This window comes from Rhinatrema bivittatum, chromosome 2 (assembly GCF_901001135.1).
Source record: "Rhinatrema bivittatum chromosome 2, aRhiBiv1.1, whole genome shotgun sequence".
NCBI classification, from domain to species: domain Eukaryota; kingdom Metazoa; phylum Chordata; class Amphibia; order Gymnophiona; family Rhinatrematidae; genus Rhinatrema; species Rhinatrema bivittatum.
Window position 1 is genome coordinate 239160626 of NC_042616.1, and position 19116 is coordinate 239179741.

General features: G+C 46.0%; 1 protein-coding gene across 2 annotated transcripts in view; it reads left to right on the forward strand.

Moving 5' to 3' along the window:
* Nucleotides 1-19116, forward strand: part of LOC115084432 (tetratricopeptide repeat protein 30A) — a 156824-nt gene that overhangs the window by 34020 nt on the left and 103688 nt on the right. For both annotated transcript variants that reach the window (XM_029589320.1, XM_029589321.1), the window contains exons 5-7: nt 7549-7684; nt 13732-13836; nt 16471-16599. In XM_029589320.1, coding sequence (XP_029445180.1) covers nt 7549-7684; nt 13732-13836; nt 16471-16599 — 370 coding nt within the window. The remainder of the gene's footprint in view (nt 1-7548; nt 7685-13731; nt 13837-16470; nt 16600-19116) is intronic.

A 19116-nucleotide genomic window follows, 5' to 3' on the forward strand; every position in this document is an offset into this window, starting at 1 on the left:
AGTACCCGCAGTGACCTGCAGCTGCTATTTGTGTGGATGCTTTTTCTAGCCCAGTTTATGTGCACATTTTATAAGTTTGCATACACAATCTTGGTATGCAGGTAAATTTATGCACACACCAGGCAGGATATTTTCAAAGGGGCCAGTTATGCAGGCAAAGCACTGTTCTATCCACATACATTGCTCTGAAAGTTACCTTCTTAGTGTATTAAGGAAGCACTGAGAAGAATGCTAAAAATGGGAATTTTCTAGCGTGTAGACAGATGGACTTAGGACCAGTAGGTTATGCTCCCCTGCCAGTAGATGGAGACGAAGCAAGCTGATGTTACAGTATATATTCTCCTGCAGTGACCCCAGCCTGCCAGTATTCTCCATCTCCAGCAGTTGGTGGACGTGCATCTCCCTATGGGGGATTGCTGTAAATTTTGGAAGAATTTTACATTGAGGAACAAAAGCCCTTCTCTTCTGCGGTGATATCTAAACGCCCTCCCCCAGTTGAGAATTCCTGAGGTGATTTCCGCGGTCCCTCAGAGGTGTGCCTTGGTTCGGTAACCGGTTCCCGGAATGGACTTAGCTGCTTGTACAGCTAAAAGGCAGCGGATGCAGGAGGCCAGGCGCAGCGGTGATGGCAGATGCCCTCAACCCCCGCAGGCTGGAGACTGTCTCTGTGCTCAGCTGATAAGCGCTGAGCTCCAGTAAGTTTTTGAAAAAAAACAGAGGCAGTTAGAGAGGTTTTAGGACTTCTTCTGGTCTCCTTGCTCAGCGCACTGTTCCAATGTCATTCCCGCTCCCGGTGGGGTTAGGGGAACTGGACAGCCTGGTGGGTTGAGCAGCCCCTGGTGGGCTAGGCCCCAGAGTTAGTCTTCTTGTTTGCGTGCCACATGGTAGGCCATGGTGGTGTTTTTCACGCGCTTCTGTGCGTGTTTCTGCCCTCTCCAGGATGTCGGTGTGCGCAGTGTGTTGGCTCTGCTCACACGCTGGGCGTGCAGTTTGGTCAAGGCTTTTGCATGCACAACTTTTAAAAGCTGCTGATATGTGCAAGAGCCTGCACACAAAGTGTGCGTATGAATTGAGCAGCACTTATTTTTTAGAAGGCGCCTAATTTTTGTGCACATAAAGTTTTGAGCATGAGCCATTTGAATGCACATTCGCTGTGCAATGGTGCCGGTGAACAAGCAGCCTAAGCACCTTTCTCTCTATGTTGCCTGTCATATCTGGGCTTCTCAGCCTGACGTGGCTTTTAACCTGTGTCAGTGATGTTTGGATGCTTAGGGAGAGTTGTCCTTCTCTGATTTGGTGACGGCTTTGTTCCGAGGTTTGCCAAACATTGGTACTCCCTTGTCTTGCTCCTCTGCAGGAGATGACAGTTCAGTGGGCTCCGCTCCAGTTCCTTCTGGGTTTGGCCTGGATCCAGCTGCATTTTCTTGGGTGGAGTTTTTTCAGGGTTTACAATCCTTTCTTCAGGCGCAGTCCTCTGCTTTACCCGATCCAGTCAGGTCGGACCCTCAGCTGGTGGCCCCTCCCTTTTCCACTCCTGTGGTTCAACGCCGGGGCCCGCCTCGGTTTGCTGTGGGTCTTCCCGACAGGAACCGGGATAGCACAGATGATGAGGCTGATCATGATTCTCTGGGGGATTGGGGAATTCCTCCGGGACTGGAACCATATCAGACCATGTTACGGTTCTTTCATAGAGTTGAACTGCCAGCTCTGATTTCCCAGACCTTGCAGAAGCTGGGTGTTCCTGGTGCAGATTCCGTTTAGGATCCGAAGAAGAATCCCATTTTGGTTTCCTTGCGTAAAATCTCTTGTTTTTTCCTAGTGATGAATGCCATCCAGGAAGTGATTGATCTGGAATGGTATGTCCCAGAAGCAAATTTCAAAGGGGGTTGGACATTGGAAGGCCTGTACCCCCTGGATCCAGCTGTGAGAGAGCATTTGCAAATTCCTAAAGTGGATGTGCTGGTCTGTGCCATCTCTACGCGGACGACTATCCCCATGGAGGGAGGAGCGGCCTTGAAGGATGTGCAAGATAGGTGGATTGAGTCTATCCTTAAACATGCCTTGGAAGTGGTGGCGATGACTTTACAGATTGCTTCCTGTTGGACTCTTGTGGCCTGTTCTTTCCTGCTTCTCTCGCAGGACATTGTTGATTCTGGGGTGCATTCCAGAGAGTTATGGAACCCACTGCCATCTTTATGGCAGGTGGAGGCTGTGATTTGGTCCATACCTCGGCCAGAGAAGTGGCTTCAGTGGTAGCGGCCAAGCGTCAACTATGGTTGCAAAATTGGTCAGCTGACACAGCTTCCAAAGCTAATCTTACAAAAATGCCATTTAAGGGTCACGCTTGTTTGAGACTGAGTTGGAGAAGCTGGCCAGTAAGTGGGCGAGTCTCCAGTTCCCCAATTGCCAAAAGATAAGAAGCAATTGCAGCATCCCTCTGTTATGAGGGATCATTTTCGGGGCTTCCAGTGGTTTCATCCTTACAGATGGTCGACCTTTCAGAGGACTTGGCCTTTCGGTAGGTCTCAGTTCTTTCATTCCAGGCAGCCCAGGAGAGGAGCGGGCTCAGGTGGCGGATCTTCCCAAGCTTCTCGATGAAGGTTTGCTGAACCACCTTCGGGAACAAGAGATAGGGGGATGTCTCTCTCTCTTTATCAGAGGTGGGTTGAGATCCCATCGGATCAGTGGGTCCTGGAGGTAATACGAGAGGAATATGTGCTGGAATTTCGCAGTATTCCTCGGGATGTTTTCATGGTGTCTCCTTGCCACTCCCCGCAGAAGATGCAGGCAGTAGAGTCTACGCTCCTCAGGCTGAAGGCGATGATTCCTGTGCCTCCGTCTCAGGAAAGTATGGGGTGATATTCCATCTATCTTGTGTGCTAGAAGGAGGGTTCTTTTCGTCCCATCCTGGATCTCAAATGTGTCAACCTCCTTTTCAGGGTAACTCCTTTTTGCGTGGAAACCTTACACTCTGTGATAAAGGTTGTGCAGTTGGGGGAATTTCTGACATCCCTGGATCTGTCCAAAGCATATCTTCATATTCCCATCCGTTTGGAACACCAGCATTTTCTGTTTTGCGTTGTTGGGTCGCCATTATCAATTTCGGGCGCTGCCTTTTGGTCTAGCCACCACCCACAGAACGTTTTCCAAGGTTATGGTGGCAGTAGCGGCGGCGTTGCGAAGAGATGGGATGCTGGTGCACCATATTTGGACGACTGGTTGATTTGAGCCAAGTCTCAGGAAGAAAGCCGCCTGGTGACCAACAAGGTAAACTCCTTGTTGCAGGAACTCAGTTGGGTGGTGAACCTGGCCAAGAGCAGTCTTCAGCCAACCCAGTTGTTGGAGTACCTGGGGGTTCAGTTCGACATGAGGCAGAGCAAGGTTTTCTGCCGGAAGTTTGGATTCAGAAATTAAAGTCACAAGTGCGTCAGTTGGTGAATGCTATTCACCTGTCAGTGTGGTGCTATCTGCAGGTGCTCGACTTGATTGCAGCAACCCTGGAAGTGGTGCTGTGGGCAGGGGGTGCATATGTGTTCTCTTCAGTGCTCACTGCTGTCTCCTTGGAACCTACAGTCTCAGGAATATTTGGTTCGGTGCCACTTGCTGATGGAAATCTGCTCTCGCCTCCAGTGGTGGTTGTAGGAGGTTCATCTGCGCAAGGGAGCTTCCTTGTCCTCCCTGCATTGGTGGGAGCTTACGACAGATGCGAGTCTCCAGGGCTGGGGGGCTCACTGTCAGGAACACTGAGAGGAGAGGATCACCTTGCTGGTGGCTGAAAGGAATCAGTAAGTTTTTGCTTGGGACATTGTCTCTCTTAAAAGTATTGGGGCAAAGTTAACTATTTGGGAATATTATTTAGTGTGTTCGTGCAAGGTGATGCATATAGGGAAAAATGGAAAAATAACCCATGCTATAAGTTACACAATGTTAGGTTCCATATTAGGTGCTACTACCCAAGAAAGAGATCTAGGCGTCATAGTGGATAACACATTGAAATCATCTGTTCAGTGTGCTGTGGCAGTCAAAAAAGCAAACAGAATGTTGGGAATTAATAGGAAGGGAATGGTGAATAAAATGGAAAATGTCATAATGCCTCTGTATCGCTCCATGGTGAGACTTCACCTTGAATATTGTGTACAATTCTGGTCGCCACATCTCAAAAAAGATATAATTGCGATGGAGAAGGTACAGAGAAGGGCTACCAAAATGATAAAGGGAATGGAACAGCTCCCCTATGAGGAAAGACTAAAGAGGCTAGGACTTTTCAGCTTGGAGAAGAAATGGCAGAGGGGGGATATGATAGAGGTGTTTAAAATCATGAGAGGTCTAGAACGGGTAGATGTGAATCGTTTTTTTACTCTTTCGGATAATAGAAAGATAGGGGGCACTCCATGAAGTTAGCATGTGGCACTTTTAAAACTAATCGGAGAAAGTTCTTTTTCACTCAATGCACAATTAAACTCTGGAATTTGTTGCCAGAGGATGTGGTTAATGCAGTTAGTATAGCTGTGTTTAAAAAAGGATTGGATAAGTTCTTGGACGAGAAGTCCATTACCTGCTATTAATTAAGGTGACTTAGATAATAACCACCGCTATAACTAGCAACGGTAACATGGAATAGACTTAGTTTTTGGGTACTTGCCAGGTTCTTATGGTCTGGATTGGCCACTGTTGGAAACAGGATGCTGGGCTTGATGGACCCTTGGTCTGACCTAGTATGGCATGTTCTTATGTTCTTATGAGCTATCGGCCCAGGGACATTGGAGTGCCGAAGAGTCCCTTTCGAACATCAATCGCTTGGAAGCCCGGTGGTCTGGTTGGCTTGCTTGGCTGGGATGGATGCATGTGGGTTATAGGGATTTTAAGATCTGCTAAATAGCTCTGGCATGTCCAACAGATAATAAAGATAATGCTGGTATCATGTGCTTAATATATATATAGATTACGATTGTAATTTATGATGATATACAATGTAAAGAAATAAAGAATTCAATTGCATACATTGTAATTTTTGTATTAAAATCAATATGGTAAAATTTGATTATTATAAATGATTACATGTGGTAGTATTGAACTTTCAAAAAGTTGTGAAAGGGTGATAAATTGATATATTTGTGTGACCCCTTATACATAGAATCATCACTGCTTGCAGTTCAGCCACAGGCTGCTGGGTCCAGCGGTCCGCGTAATGTTGGACAATGCGACGACAGTGGTCTACATCAATCACCAGGGAGGAACTAACAGCCAGCAAGTGTCACAGGAGATAGATCAACTTAGGGCTTGGGCGGAAGGACATCTGCAGATGATTTCGTACTCTCACATTGCAGAAAATACAACGTAAGAGCAGACTTTCTCAGCAGGGAGAGTCTGGACCCAGGAGAACGGGTGTTGTCCGCCAGGGCGTTTCAGCTGATAGTGGATCGCTGGGGCCTTCCATTCCTAGACCTGCTGGCGACTTCTCGCAATGCGAAGGTTCCTCTATTCTTTAGTCGCAGGAGAGATCCGTGTTCTCTGGGCATAGATGCTTACATACAGGTCCGGCCAGAAGACAAGATGCTTTATGCCCTTCCTCTGTGACCCTTGTTGGGCAGGATAATGTGCAAGAAGATCGAAGGCCATAGGGGCTAATACATCTGGTGGCACCAAACTGACCCAGGTGTCCGTGGTATGCAGATCTGCGAAGGCTCCTGGTGAAGGCCCCCCTTCGTCTTCCGTCAGACATGGATGTGTTGCAGCAGGGACCGGTTCTCCAGGAGGGGTTCTGTCTTTCTGTTTGGTCCTTGAGAGGGCTTGCCTGTTAAAAGTGTGGATATTTTTCTGTGGTGATTGCCAACTTACTCCGCGCTCAAAGGTTATCCACTTCCTTAACTTATGTGTGGGTTTGGAGAATGTTTGAGGCCTGGTACAAGGAGTGTGGTATTCTTCCTCGTTCAGTTAAGATCCCACTCATTCTGAACTTTTTACAGGATGGGTTGAATAAAGGATTGGCCCTTAGTTCCTTGAAGGTAGAGGTTGCAGCTCTTGCCAGTTTTCAGAGGCCCAATGCATGGTGATTCCTTATCGTCTCATCCTGACGTGGCCCATTTTTTGAAGGGAGTGAAGCATCTTCGGCCTCCCTTATGGTTATTGGTTCCATTGTGGATTCTTAATTTGGTGCTGGATTTTTTGGTGGGTCCTATGTTCTGGCCGCTGTGTGGCCTTTCCTTGTGGTTATTGACCTTGAAAATGGTGTTTCTGGTGGCTGTATATTCTGCGCGTCAAATTTCAGAGCTGCAGACCTTGTCTTGTCGGGAGCCGTTCCTTCGGGTGACTCCAGGGGCATTACAGCTGCATACTGTTCCATCCTTCTTGCCTAAGGTGGTCTTGGAATTTCATTTCAATCTGTCCATTTCCTTGCCGACCCTGGATGAGAGTAGGAATGCAGAGGACTATCGACTCTTGCGTCCCTTGGATGTCAAGAGATTTGTCATTTGGTATCTGAAGGTTTCTGAACCTTTCTGAAAGTCGGATCCCATGTTTGTCCTTCATGGCCGAAGGAAGCAGGGCAAACCAGCTTTGCGGCCTCAGTAGCTCACTAGATTAAGGAGGTAATCACGGCTGCCTATGTGAATGCTGATCTGCCGATGCCTACTCAGGTCCTCCTTACATACTTTTTCCAGGTTTTGTCATCTGGATGTGCAGGCCTGGGAGAACGCAGCCTTTGCACGTGCGGTGTTGACTGGAGTAGCTTTGGTACATCCCACTGGTCCTGAGTCTATCTGTCTTCACGATAGGAAATGGAGAAATTACTTACCTGATAATTTTGTTTTCCTTAGTGTAGACAGGTGGACTCAGTTTCCCCGCCCTCGGCTGCCAGATGATTGTTCCAATAGTCCTCCTGTGAGGCTATGGGTTCCCAGGGATTACTGTTTGTTGACAGTTGCCTTTTGAAGAGAATAATGGCAGGCTAAGGTCACTGCAGGAGTATATATATACTGTGAAGCCAGCTTGCTCTGTCTCCATCTGCTGGCAGGGGAGCATAACCCACTGGTCCTGAGTCCATCTGTCTACTCTAAGGAAAACAAAATTATCAGGTAAGTAATTTCTCCAATAATTAGCAGGAAGGAGTCTTATGGGTGGCATCACACAAACATGCAGGAGAATTGAATTCAAAATGCACGAGAATGGCTTGGATTTCTTTTGGTCTACTGCACAGAATTTTTGTTTTAGGGTTCAAATAGCTTTTTCCTACCTCCTCCAAACTTGGGGAGGGGAGGGAAGGTTTGAGGTTTCTACAAAGAGGTGCAAGGAAGACAGCCAGCCAGTACCCTGATCAAATTCACATACTGTGAACCTAAAGGAGAGAAACTAAAAGAAGATGTGCAAATTTAACAAACAAGAAAACCACAAATGCATGCAATTGAGGAAAATGCTAGAATTGTCAGAGCTGTTTTTATTGCGCTTTCACATTACTGTCGCTGTCCTTTTAGTGCAAGTTGTAACTCCTCATAGGCCTTACCACACTCAAGAGCAGTGCTAAATGCTCATCTTTTCCCTCTTATTGTCTAGAGTTTGGTAGAACAACTGCCTGCTGATGATCCAGACAGTGAGATTAATATGGGATGCTTATTGTACAAGGAAGGCCAGTACGAAGAGGCCTGCAAAAAATTTATTACCACTATGCAGGTCGTGGGCTACAAACCAGGTATAATTTTGTCAGTTCAGCCTTCTGCACATTCACATTCATCTCTCTGATTCATTCATCATTAAAGAATTTCCTAGTTAATAAAGAAAACATATATCACTCCAAGTCCAAACATTTACGTATTGGAACTTTATTTCTTACAAAAGTCCATATTGGCTTGTTAGGTTGAACAGTTTCGACTTTGCTGATAAGCAAAGAATTAACAGATAGCAGTGGAAAAGGTCTGGATTGAACCTACTGCAATAAAATTGTACTAAAAAGTAGGAAAGCAAAAGTTTACTCCATTCAGTAAGAGGTTGGAATTATCCAAACTCAAACATGCCTTATAACTTGCTGAAAATTCCCCCTTCTTGTCACTCTTCCTACTTTTATAGCCTTTGCTTGTCCTCTCTCTTCTTAGGCAGTATTTAGGCCTTATTTATCTAATTATATTTATAACATTCCAAGCAGGTAACAAGTTAAACAAAAATACAACCTTCGTATGTGAAATATGAATCTTGGTAGGAGGAAACGGAGTTGGATTCAGAAATTTCTGTCCAGTGTGATTTGGGCATATTACCCAGAGGAAGGGCTGACTGCAATATAAGTAACACCTGCTGGCAGAAGCAGTCACCTGACAACTGAGATTTTGTGCCACCACGCCAGCCCAGTTCTCTCTCTGGACCTCTGATCTCGCCTTTGCATGCACCACATGGCAATACTGTTTCTGAAGCAGGAAGTGAGCACATATCTAACAGGTCAATACAGTAAAGTGCGGCCGCGGTTACCCTGTTTCTAACCCGCCTTTTACTCACAATTTGGCCGCGTTAGCCCAACCCGCGATCCACTATCCCCTTTAACCCATTCTTACCGCCTCTTTAAATCAATGAGTAACCCCTTCCGCCCACGGCATGTATATGAGATGTAAACGATCAGATTAGCTATTCCCCCCCCCCATTCAGTAACGCGCGCCCCGACTATCGCCTTTTTAACCTGCAGTTTTGCCGCGCGTTTAACCTGCTAACTTACCGCTTACCCTTACCCCTGCGTTAGAGGCAGGAGTAAGGGTAGGCGGCAAACTTTCCCCCAGTCCTCGCTCACCTGCCCTGGCCGGTGAGCGAAAAAGAGGCAGCCCAGTCCTCTCTACCCTTCTCCCGAAGCAACGAAAGCGAAAAAGGAGAAAAGCGACATGTGAAGTGTAACTTACTCTTGCAGCCCTCCTCCGGAGACGCACCGTGGCTCCCCTGCCTCCCGGGGGCTGCTCCCTGCCTCCCGGGGGCAGCCGGCGGCGAAAGACAGCATGGGCCCTCTGACACGATCGCTCCAGCTGCGGCCACTTCTCCTGTGTGCATTCAGCCTGTGCGTGCAATTTAGCGCTCAAGGCGTGACGTCACTACGTGTGACGTCACGCCTTGAGCGCCAAACTGCACGCACAGGCTGAATGCACGCAGGAGAAGTGGCCGCAGCTGGAGCGATCGTGTCAGAGGGCCCGTGCAGGCATCCATCTTCACTGGTGGGGCCGCTTTCGCTGCTGGCTGCCCCCGGGAGGCAGGGGAGCCGCGGTGCGTCTCCGGAGGAGAGCTGCAAGAGTAAGTTACACTCACATGTCGCTTTTCTCCTTTTCTCCTTTTTCGCTCCTTTTTCGCTTTCGTTGCTTCGGGAGGAGGGTAGAGAGGACTGGCAATCCCGAGCGTAGGAGAACCGAGCGTAAGAGAATTGTCCACTTCCTGGTACCTGTCATTTCAAATGTCATTTGAAATGACAGGTACCAGCGCACCCAGGTTACTGTATAGGTGCTGTATAGTGCTCTATACAGTAAAATGGATTGCGCGGGCCTAACCCTTCTCGGACGCTTCTTGGACGCAGCTTGCATTTGCAAGCTATTTAAATACAGTATCGAGCGGTAGGTGAGCTGGACTGTGGGTGCGCCAAACGCGGGTGCGCCCGGCACTAACGCAGCTCTTCCTACCGCTCTTTACTGTATCGGCCCGTAAGGCAGTACATGCTCACAGGCTCTGGGGGCAAAGCATATGAGTTTGCAATGGCTTAGACCTAATCTCTCTTCAGATTCTGCCACCGCTGCCATAAAGAATGCAAAAGGGAGGGAAGGACTGGATGTGTGCAGGCTATGGAGGGATGAAGGATTGAGTTGAATATCAGAGTGTGGGTGTAGAGAGAGAGGATGTTTCTGTCAATGGGGACTTCCCCCTGGAAGCAGGAGGGTGGAGGGCTCCATTGGGAGGAATTCAGCTGCCCTGGAGACAGGATGATTCCAGTGGGTAGGGACCCTTTCTCCCTGGTGGCACGGTAGCATCAGGCAAAAAAAGGTTGCCAATTCTTTATCTAGACAGAAGTATGGTGGTAGCAGAAGAGGAGAAAGGGCGAACTGTTTTGAATGTTCTACAAAATATGAATACAGAGTATGTCTTCTATTTATTTATTTAAAAATTTTCTTGGTCACTCAAAATCAGAACCTACATAATCCAATCCACAAATATTAAAATACAAATGTACTTTAAAAATAAATTAAACACACTAGTATACAATCATCTATTAAGACAAACATCCATTCTTGCTGCACCGTATGAACCCACATCGCCTACGCTGTTGCATATAATACTCTGACCCAAGCGTTATTCCTTAAATGCTTTCTTAAAGAGCCATGTTTTCAGTCCTTTAGTAAACATCCCAAACCTGCTCTCACCCCAGATCACTGCTACCAATTATGCTTACCCCACTTACACAACTCATTGGCCTCACAGCTTTCACCATTATGTTTTTCAACTCACAATCTATAGTCAAAAAACCCCCCATAATCAATGATATCCTTCTGGACGATAAACCTGATATATGTGCCATAACTGAGACATGGCTCAAGGAAACCGACACAGTACTACTAAACCAACTCCCAACCCACACATATGACATCTTCTCCAAACCAAGACCCAAGAAAAGAGGCAGAGGTCTCCTACTCGCTGCAAAAAAAGACCTCAAACTATTACCCCAAACTGTCAACCCCCCTCCCATATTCAAAATTGGTCTCTTGAAATCTCCAAAACTGCAAATTTGCTTAATCTACATCAGATACGATTTCCACTAAATCCCTCCTGTCCATCCCCAACATAATATCCCAACCCCTAGCCGATATCAACCAATCAATCACCCTTGGATCTGTTCCAAACTCACTTAAACAAGCTATAGTTAAACCCATGCTAAAAAAACCCAAATCCGACCCGGCAGAACTGGCCAACTATCGCCCTGTCTCTAACTTACCCTTCATAGCAAAAATTCTCGAAAAAATAGTTAACCTGCAACTTACAGACTACCTAAAAAAGCATAACATTCTTTTCCCATCGCAATATGGATTCGCAATAAGTATCTCAGTACAGAAACCCTCCTCATCTCCCTCACAGATTACCTCCTCAAAGGCAAAGGCCAGTCATACATCCTGGCACTACTAGATATATCCTCCGTTTTCGACACCATCAGCCACAGCATTTTAATTGATTGGCTCATAGAAATTGGTAACAGTGAATCCAAGGCAATCGACCTATCACAAGGTGTCTCACAAGGCTCCTCATTATCCTCTACCCTATTCAACATATACCTACTACTACTCTGCCACCTCCTCTCTGAGCTTGGTCTTCCGCACTTCATATATGCGGACGACATACAAACCTCATACCTGTTACTGATTTCCCTACATAAAGCCCTTAACACGTGGGAAACCTCCTCTCAATCAACAACCTCCTCACAACCTAAACCTTGCTCTCAACACATCCAAACCAGAACTCATGATAATTTCACCCCAACACAACACCATCAATGGCCCCCCCTTCCTATACTCTCCCTTCCACAATCACATCTTCGCAACACGTATGAGACCTAGGCGTCATACTTGGCAATCAACTTAATCTAAAAAAAAATTTAGAAACTCCACATAAAAGAATGCTACTTCAAACTTCACACCCTAAAAAACTAAAACCCCTCCTACACCTCAACAATTTCCGCACAGTACTCCAATCTACCACTTTTTTGAAAATTGACTACTACAACACCATCCTCCTAGGCCTTTCCAAAAATACTATCTACCCCCTCCAAATGCTACAAAATGCTGCTGCCCGGATTCTTACCAGCACTCGCAAAAATGAGCACATCACCCCAATTCTCAAAGAACTACACTGGCTCCCTATCTCATCCAGAATCCACTATAAGACCCTCTCCATCATACACAAATCCCTACACAACCATAATATGCACTGGTTTAACAACTCCTTATAATTTTGCATCCTCACTAGACCCACCAGATCTCAATACTTGGCAACACTACACACACTATCACCTAAACACACACATCTCACCACCACGAAAGAACGTGCCTTATCCATTGCAGGACCTGCATTATGGAATACCATGCCAACCGACCTGCGCCAAGAACACTGTTCAAAAAAATATAAACAAAAACTTAAGACCTGGCTTTTCAAGCAGGCATACACTTGATACTTTCTCATGGACCTACCCCCCTCTTGACATCTTCATCCACTCTACCCTACCAATTCTTTCTACCCCTCCTCGCCCTAGAATCTTTTTATTCCTTATTATATTATTCAATTATCTAAATTCTTTTTCTTATTTTCTTCTACCCCGCTTCACCCCAGAAATATCTTATTCTTCATTATAATATAATATTTATACTTAAATTACTTCTTAATAATGCAGTTCCCGTTTCCATTGCAATACCTTTGTTACTGTAATATTGGTTACTGTTTTATGGTTACTGTTCTAATTTGGTTTTGAACTCAGTTCCTTGTAAAGCCTTTTACGCTGCATTTGGTGTTCCCTGTAAACCGATGTGATGTTCCCAACGAATGTCGGTCTATAAAAAACGTTAAATAAAATAAATAAAACTCCTTAATATCCACCATTGTGTGGAGTAGCTCTGGCATTGAGTTCCATAACCTAGGGCTTACAATTGGTATTGCCCTGTCTCTGTTCCATGCCAAATGTGCTTGATGTATAGATGGTACCACCAGCAAAACATCACTTGCTGAATGCAGGGTACAATTAGGAATATATAAATGGACAGAAGACCCCACCCATGCCATTTCTGAATTTTACACTTTTATGTAATAGTTTTAAAACTTTTTACTGTATTCTGTAATAAACTGGTAACCAGTGCAATTCCCGAAGCACCAGAATTATGTGATCATACTTCAAAGTTCCTTTTAGAGATCTAGCTACAGAATTCTGAAACGGCTGTAAAGCTTTCAAATGTGTAGAGAGTTCCCAGGAGCAGAGAATTACAGTAATCAAAACTTGTAGATAAGAGAGTTTGAAGTGTCAGTTGAAAATCTGCAGGGTCAAGAAAGGCTTTCAATTTCCCCACTCTTAATCTGTTTCTTGATGTGTGAGGTACCATGGTCAATTTACTATCAAAAAATACCCCCAGATTTCTCTCCACATGTAAGCAAAAAATATCATTATCATGAAATGTGAATTTTGGCCTAGGCTCTTTGCTCATACTGCATGACAACATTAAAATTTCAGTCTTAGCTAGATTTAATGTAAGACAATTTTGATCAAAAATAAGAGGAAAATTGGGCATTTAAATCCTGCCATGCTAACCTCGAAGATCCGATTATAGTCTATGACATTAAGATATTAAATACATTTCTTGTTCATTGATAACTGGTGTGCTCAGGGTTTTCCATTCTTCAGGAATTTCCATGTGCCTATGGTGATTTCTTTAAATCAGGAAGAATAGCATCTAGCTGGTACTTTTATCATTTTTCTTCTAGGAAGAGCATTGCAAACCAGATGCCACTAGAGTCAGGAGAGTTCTTACCTTTGCCGCTCTCCTTCCATATATCATCTGCATGAGAAGGCTAGGGGTGGGAAAGGAAAAAAAGATCCTAATCCAAAAGCCATCTTTAAAGGAAGTGGAACTCATTTTAGAAATGAAGCAATAACATACTCATAACTAATTATAACAAAGTCGTACAGCTATCTCCGTTCTGTCTGAATAGTTCAAGAACTTCATCTTTATCTTCTTGGCTTTCTCCTGGCAGACTTATCCTACAACATTGCTCTCTGTTACTACAGCATGAAGCAGTATGCGCCTGCCTTGAAGCACATTGCAGATATAATTGAGCGAGGAATCCGTGAGCACCCAGGTACGTTTTCTGAGTGTGCTAGCTGTGCTGCACTTCTGTTCTGTTTTTTAGATGGGGGTGTGGTCTGGTTTCTGAGACTGTCTTGCAATTAAACTTGCTAAAAATAGCACCATAATCTACTATCTACAATATTTTCATTTGCTACATGAGACAAACAAAAGATATTAAGCAAAATAACAAAAAAAAAGAGATCTTATGTCTAAGAGAAATTCCTCCGTGGAGGAAAGGCTGCAGGGACGGCGCGGGGGCAGAGCAGGGACGGCTCTCCACCCGACGGTCAGGCCGGGGACCCGTGCCGGGTCAACGAGTACCCGGTCAGGGGTTTCCCCCGAAGCTGCCGCGGCGGGTCGCCGTCGCGGACGAGGTAGGTGACCGCGGTCGTGGCCTCCCACAGCCGCGGGACACAACACAGTGTGTCTGTTTCTGATTTAAGGAAATGTTTTTTTATTATGCATAACAGATCATTCTTCTTTTTTGGCCCAGCAGTTTCCCATAGCTTATTTTTGGTTTCCATTTCAGTTGGAACTGGTATTGGTTGAGCTACGGAGCCATGAACCTTATTTCACAACTAAGCCCAGTCAATGCAGTAACAGTCTTCAGCAGGGAGCCACACACCAGCACTTCCTGTGTAGCCCTGCAATTGTGGGCTCTAAATCTGCCCATTTGGTGTCATCATTGAGCAATGGTAGAGGTTTCCTCTTAGGGTATGAGCTATGCCTCCTCAGCACCCCCAGTACCTGTTAGCAAGATTGCAGTTTGCTCTCCTTTTTGACATTTGCCTTCCATATGTTTTTTGACTGGGCATTTTCCTCCTCCTCCTCTTTTGGGTTTCTAACTCATTTGAAAGTAGAGCTGTGATGTGGTGCCTGAGCCTTCATCTGCAACTTACCAGCAGCTCGATCCAGTAAAGTGTGCTCCGTCGGAGCGCACTGTCACCCTGCTCTGGACGCGTGTTTTCCCTTACCCCTTATTCAGTAAGGGGAGGAAAACACGCGGCCCACCCGCGGCACCTAATAGCGCCCTCAACATGCAAATGCATGTTGATGGCCCTATTAGGTATTCCTGAGCGATCCAGTAAGTAAAATGTGCAGCCAAGCCGCACATTTTACTCTAAGAAATTAGCGCCGCCCAAAGGTCGGCGCTAATTTCTTCCGGCGCCAGGGAAGTGCACAGAAAAGCAGTAAAAACTGCTTTTCTGTGCACCCTCCGACTTAATATCATAGCGATATTAAGTTGGAGGTCCCCAAAAGTAAAAAAAAAGTAAAAAAAAAAATAAAAAAAATTTGAATTCGGCCCGCGGCTGTCGGGCCGAAAACCGGACGCTCAATTTTGCCGGCGTCCGGTTTCCGAGCCCGTGGCTGTCAGCGGGCTCGAGAACCGACGCCGGCAAAATTGAGCGTCGGCTGTCAAACCCGCTGACAGCCGCCGCTCCAGGCCAAAAGGAGGCGCTAGGGACGCGCTAGTGTCCCTAGCGCCTCTTTTTCCTCGTTTGCACCGCGTCGCCTAATTTAAATACTGGATCGCGCGCACCGGCGAGGGGCCGGTGCGCGCGCCGGGAGAGCGGGCGTTAGTCCGCTCTCCCACGGACTTTACTGGATCGAGCTGTATGTATTTATCCCCTATTTTTCATTGCCTCCCAATTTACTTAGTCCAGTCATTACGGTGACAGTCCTTAGCCAGGGGCAGGCACCAGAGCACTTCCTGAAACTGTGCAATCCTGGTTCCTGGATCTAATCACTAGGTGCCACCATTGCATGATGACTGATTCCTACCCCTGCCTTTTCCTCTGGGTTATGAACCTTGCCTCCACAGCAGCTCCAGCTGACCCAGGGAGCAAAAGATTTGAGCTCGATATCAAGCCCAGGTATTCCTCATGGCAGTGCACAGCACTGACTTTGAGCCACTAGGCCAACTCTTGCCTTCTGTGTTTTACCAGGAGTTTCCTGAGCTGACTGGTGAAGGACAGAAGAAAGGGCTAGCTATGTTCAGAGATGTTGGGTCATTCAAGGTAGCATGCAGTTACAATGTACTCCACATATGAAGTATGCTGTGAAGGGGAGCAGCTGCTTTAGTACAAAAAAAAAGAATCGGACTGATTTCTTAGGTGCATACTTAGGTAGGCTGCATAGTTGGTTAAGCTTCTTATGTTTTAAAGGTACATTTCTCAGTAAATCTGAAACCAAGGTAGAGTGGAAACTTGGGAACTGCCAAAATGTTTCGATTTTCTTTGCAATTGGTTAGTAAAAAAGTTACATATACTGTAAAGAGACCAGGTATCTTACAGAATATTAAACCTGTTCAAGGGAGATGTTTATAGAAGAGAGAAACTGCATAGTTAGGGCATTTTCTGGAAAATATATTTTATCTGACCACCTGAATGCAATAACGCAGATATTCTGTATTAGAAGTAGCTAAAATAATTTTACAGGCAGCAAGGCATCCCACTCAGTGTGCTTCTACTCCCTGAGTGGAGCAGAGAATGACAGAGTTCAGTCACTTTCCTTTTTCATGTTGTGCATTACAGAGCACGCTTGAGAATGAAAGTAATTCTCCTGCTGTGTGGCTTTTTCTTGTTTTCATAAGCTGAAACTCCTTGTATTTTTGTTCAGAATCCTTTATTTTTTTTCTTTACAGAACTGAGTGTTGGCATGACCACAGAAGGCATCGATGTGCGAAGTGTTGGAAATACACTAGTACTCCATGAAACAGCACTTATTGAGGCCTTTAACCTGAAAGCAGCTATTGAATATCAGTTGAAAAACTGTGAGTTGGCCACAGTGTTTGAGTGAGAGGGTGGGTAAGGCGTCAGAGAGGGTCGGGAAAGATTTGAAATTCTTGTGCTTTATAGGGCATTCCATGTTGAAGATCCCTTTTCAGATATACTGCCATTTAAAGACTTTAGCTGCCCAATAATGTGGCTACTAGAAGTTGTGTTTTGTTTTCCGGAAGAATGGCTTAGCTGAAAGCTTTGCAATGCCTGGCGACTCATTCAAAAGTTAACATCCTGGCATCCTGGAATAGCTGGATCATCGGTTGAATAAAAGATTCTAGAAACATCACAATGTTTTTATTAATAATCATTTTCTGACTTGAAATGTCAGTATGGTATTTTTATAGTGTTTTATTCAACTTATTTATGATGATTCTAGAGAGTCTGGACATTGATTTCTTTAATGTTTCCCTGGTTTCTGTGAATTTTCTAGCCATTGTTTCTATGAGTCCCTGAGAAGCCTTTTTTTCTTTGCTATTTATGTTTCTGTTCTGGGATTGTTCATCCCAGCCACAACTGGTCCCAACTTCCTGCTGTCCTGTCAGCACCAGACAAAAGGCTCCCATACATGTATTGTTTTACTTCAGTATAAGCCCATGCAAACAGCTTGCTTAACTCACACTTAACTATTGTGCAGATCTGTTACATATTTACACTTCAAAGGAAACCATATAAATTGAGATGTAAAATGCCGATTTTTCAATGGACCTGTATTGAAGTGCGAGCTATAATATCACAGACATAATTATTAAGCACAGTTTCTCCCTGTGTCCGGAGCATCGGATAATACATTCTAAGGTCCAGTTTTTGAAAAGGACAAAGTATTATATAGTTTTATTGTTTGATTATGTTGTAACATGCATACATCTGTTAGGAATTGTGGACCCTTGGCCTGAGGTGGGATTGATGTTACCTGAAGGGTTGGGCCCCTCAGGTCCCCACCGTCAGGAGGCGAGGCTGGCCAGGAACAGAGGCAAGCTGGGACTTCGCCAGTGCCGGCCCTCGTTCCCTGCAAGTTGAGCCCTTGGGTGCCGGGGCTGGTTGGACTTAGGAGTACCTCTGTGTGGCTGGTCCTGGACAAGGTAGACGACTGGATGTAGAGAGTGTCAGAGAGGTTAGGAACAGTCCAAGACATGAGCACTCTCAAAGGGAGAAGGAGAGAGTCTCAAGGGGTGCAAGGTCACTGCAGCTCCGAAGAGTATAGCGCAGGACCACATAGGAGTGGCCTCGAGATGAGGAGGTGCAGAGACTTGAACTGTGATATGCTGAATAGGAGCTAGAGCGGGGAAACCGCTGTAGCAGGTGCCAGAAGAATAGCAGGGCAGAGGTACTGCTCGAGACACGGCAATGCGGTGACAGGACCTTCTGTAGTAGAAGCGCTGGGGAGTGCCCCGAGGAGCGGGGACACCAAGACACAGTCCGGTAGAGTACAGCGCTGAGCCAGGTCTAAATGAGTGAAACACTGGAGCAAGATCCTCACTGTGGGAGTCCTGAGGGAATAGAGGGCACTGCGGTAGGGGCTGAATGTAGAGGCGCTGAGCCAGGCCCCGAGGAGCGGGAGGCGCAGAGAGAGGGTCCAGGTAAAGAAGCGCTGAGCCAGGCCCTGAGGAGCGGGAAACACTGAGAGAGAGAGTCCAGGTGAAGTAGTGCTGATCCAGGCCCTGAGGAGAGGGAAACGCTGAGAGAGAGTCCAGGTGAAGTCGCGCTGAGCCAGGAACCCAGGAGGAGAAGCGCAGAGATCCGAAAGGCAGGAATAAACAGGTCTGTAGAAAAGGAACTGGCACCAATAGGAACCAAAGAACTCATTGCCAAGTCGGTTAGTGGTGGATGGAGGTGAAGCTTAAATACCCAGGGCCTGTGATGTCATTCGCCGGGGACGAGCCTGAAGTTCCCGCCATTGGCCCTTTAAAGGGAGGACAGATGGCGCGTGTGCGCAAACACCTAGGGAGGCCCAGGCTGGTCAGCGGCATACCAGCCGCCACGTGGAGCACAGGGAGCCAGGAGGAACGAGGTGGCAGCGGCTGGCCACCTCCGCGAGAGTACCGGGGGTAGTGAGCCAAGCATGACATGACTTGAGTTGAGCCTGCCACGGCCGGCAGCCATATCAACATCATTATGGGGGCAAATTTCAAAACTATATGGATAGATGCAAAGGGAAAGTATGAATATGCTTTCCCTTTGAAAATTTCCCAAGGAAAAAATACCCAAAGAAATCTGCACCTGCTTTTTAAAGGATACTTTTTTTTCTGGCCTAAACAACATATTTAATTTTTAAAAATGCAAAATTATGCATTTTGTTCCCTCCCCCTTCCTTAGCTCCACCACAAAAATGCAAATAAAAATCACGTACAAGAAAGGCAATTTTCACAAAGCCCTTATACCTAGTTAAATAACCATTTGCATACTTCAGTGGCTTGTGACAATTGCACCCAGTTGGAGAAGAAAGCAGTTTTGAAAGATGCATTGCCATCGCAGCTGGAGATTGCAGGATTGCATGGCAAGCAGCTGGC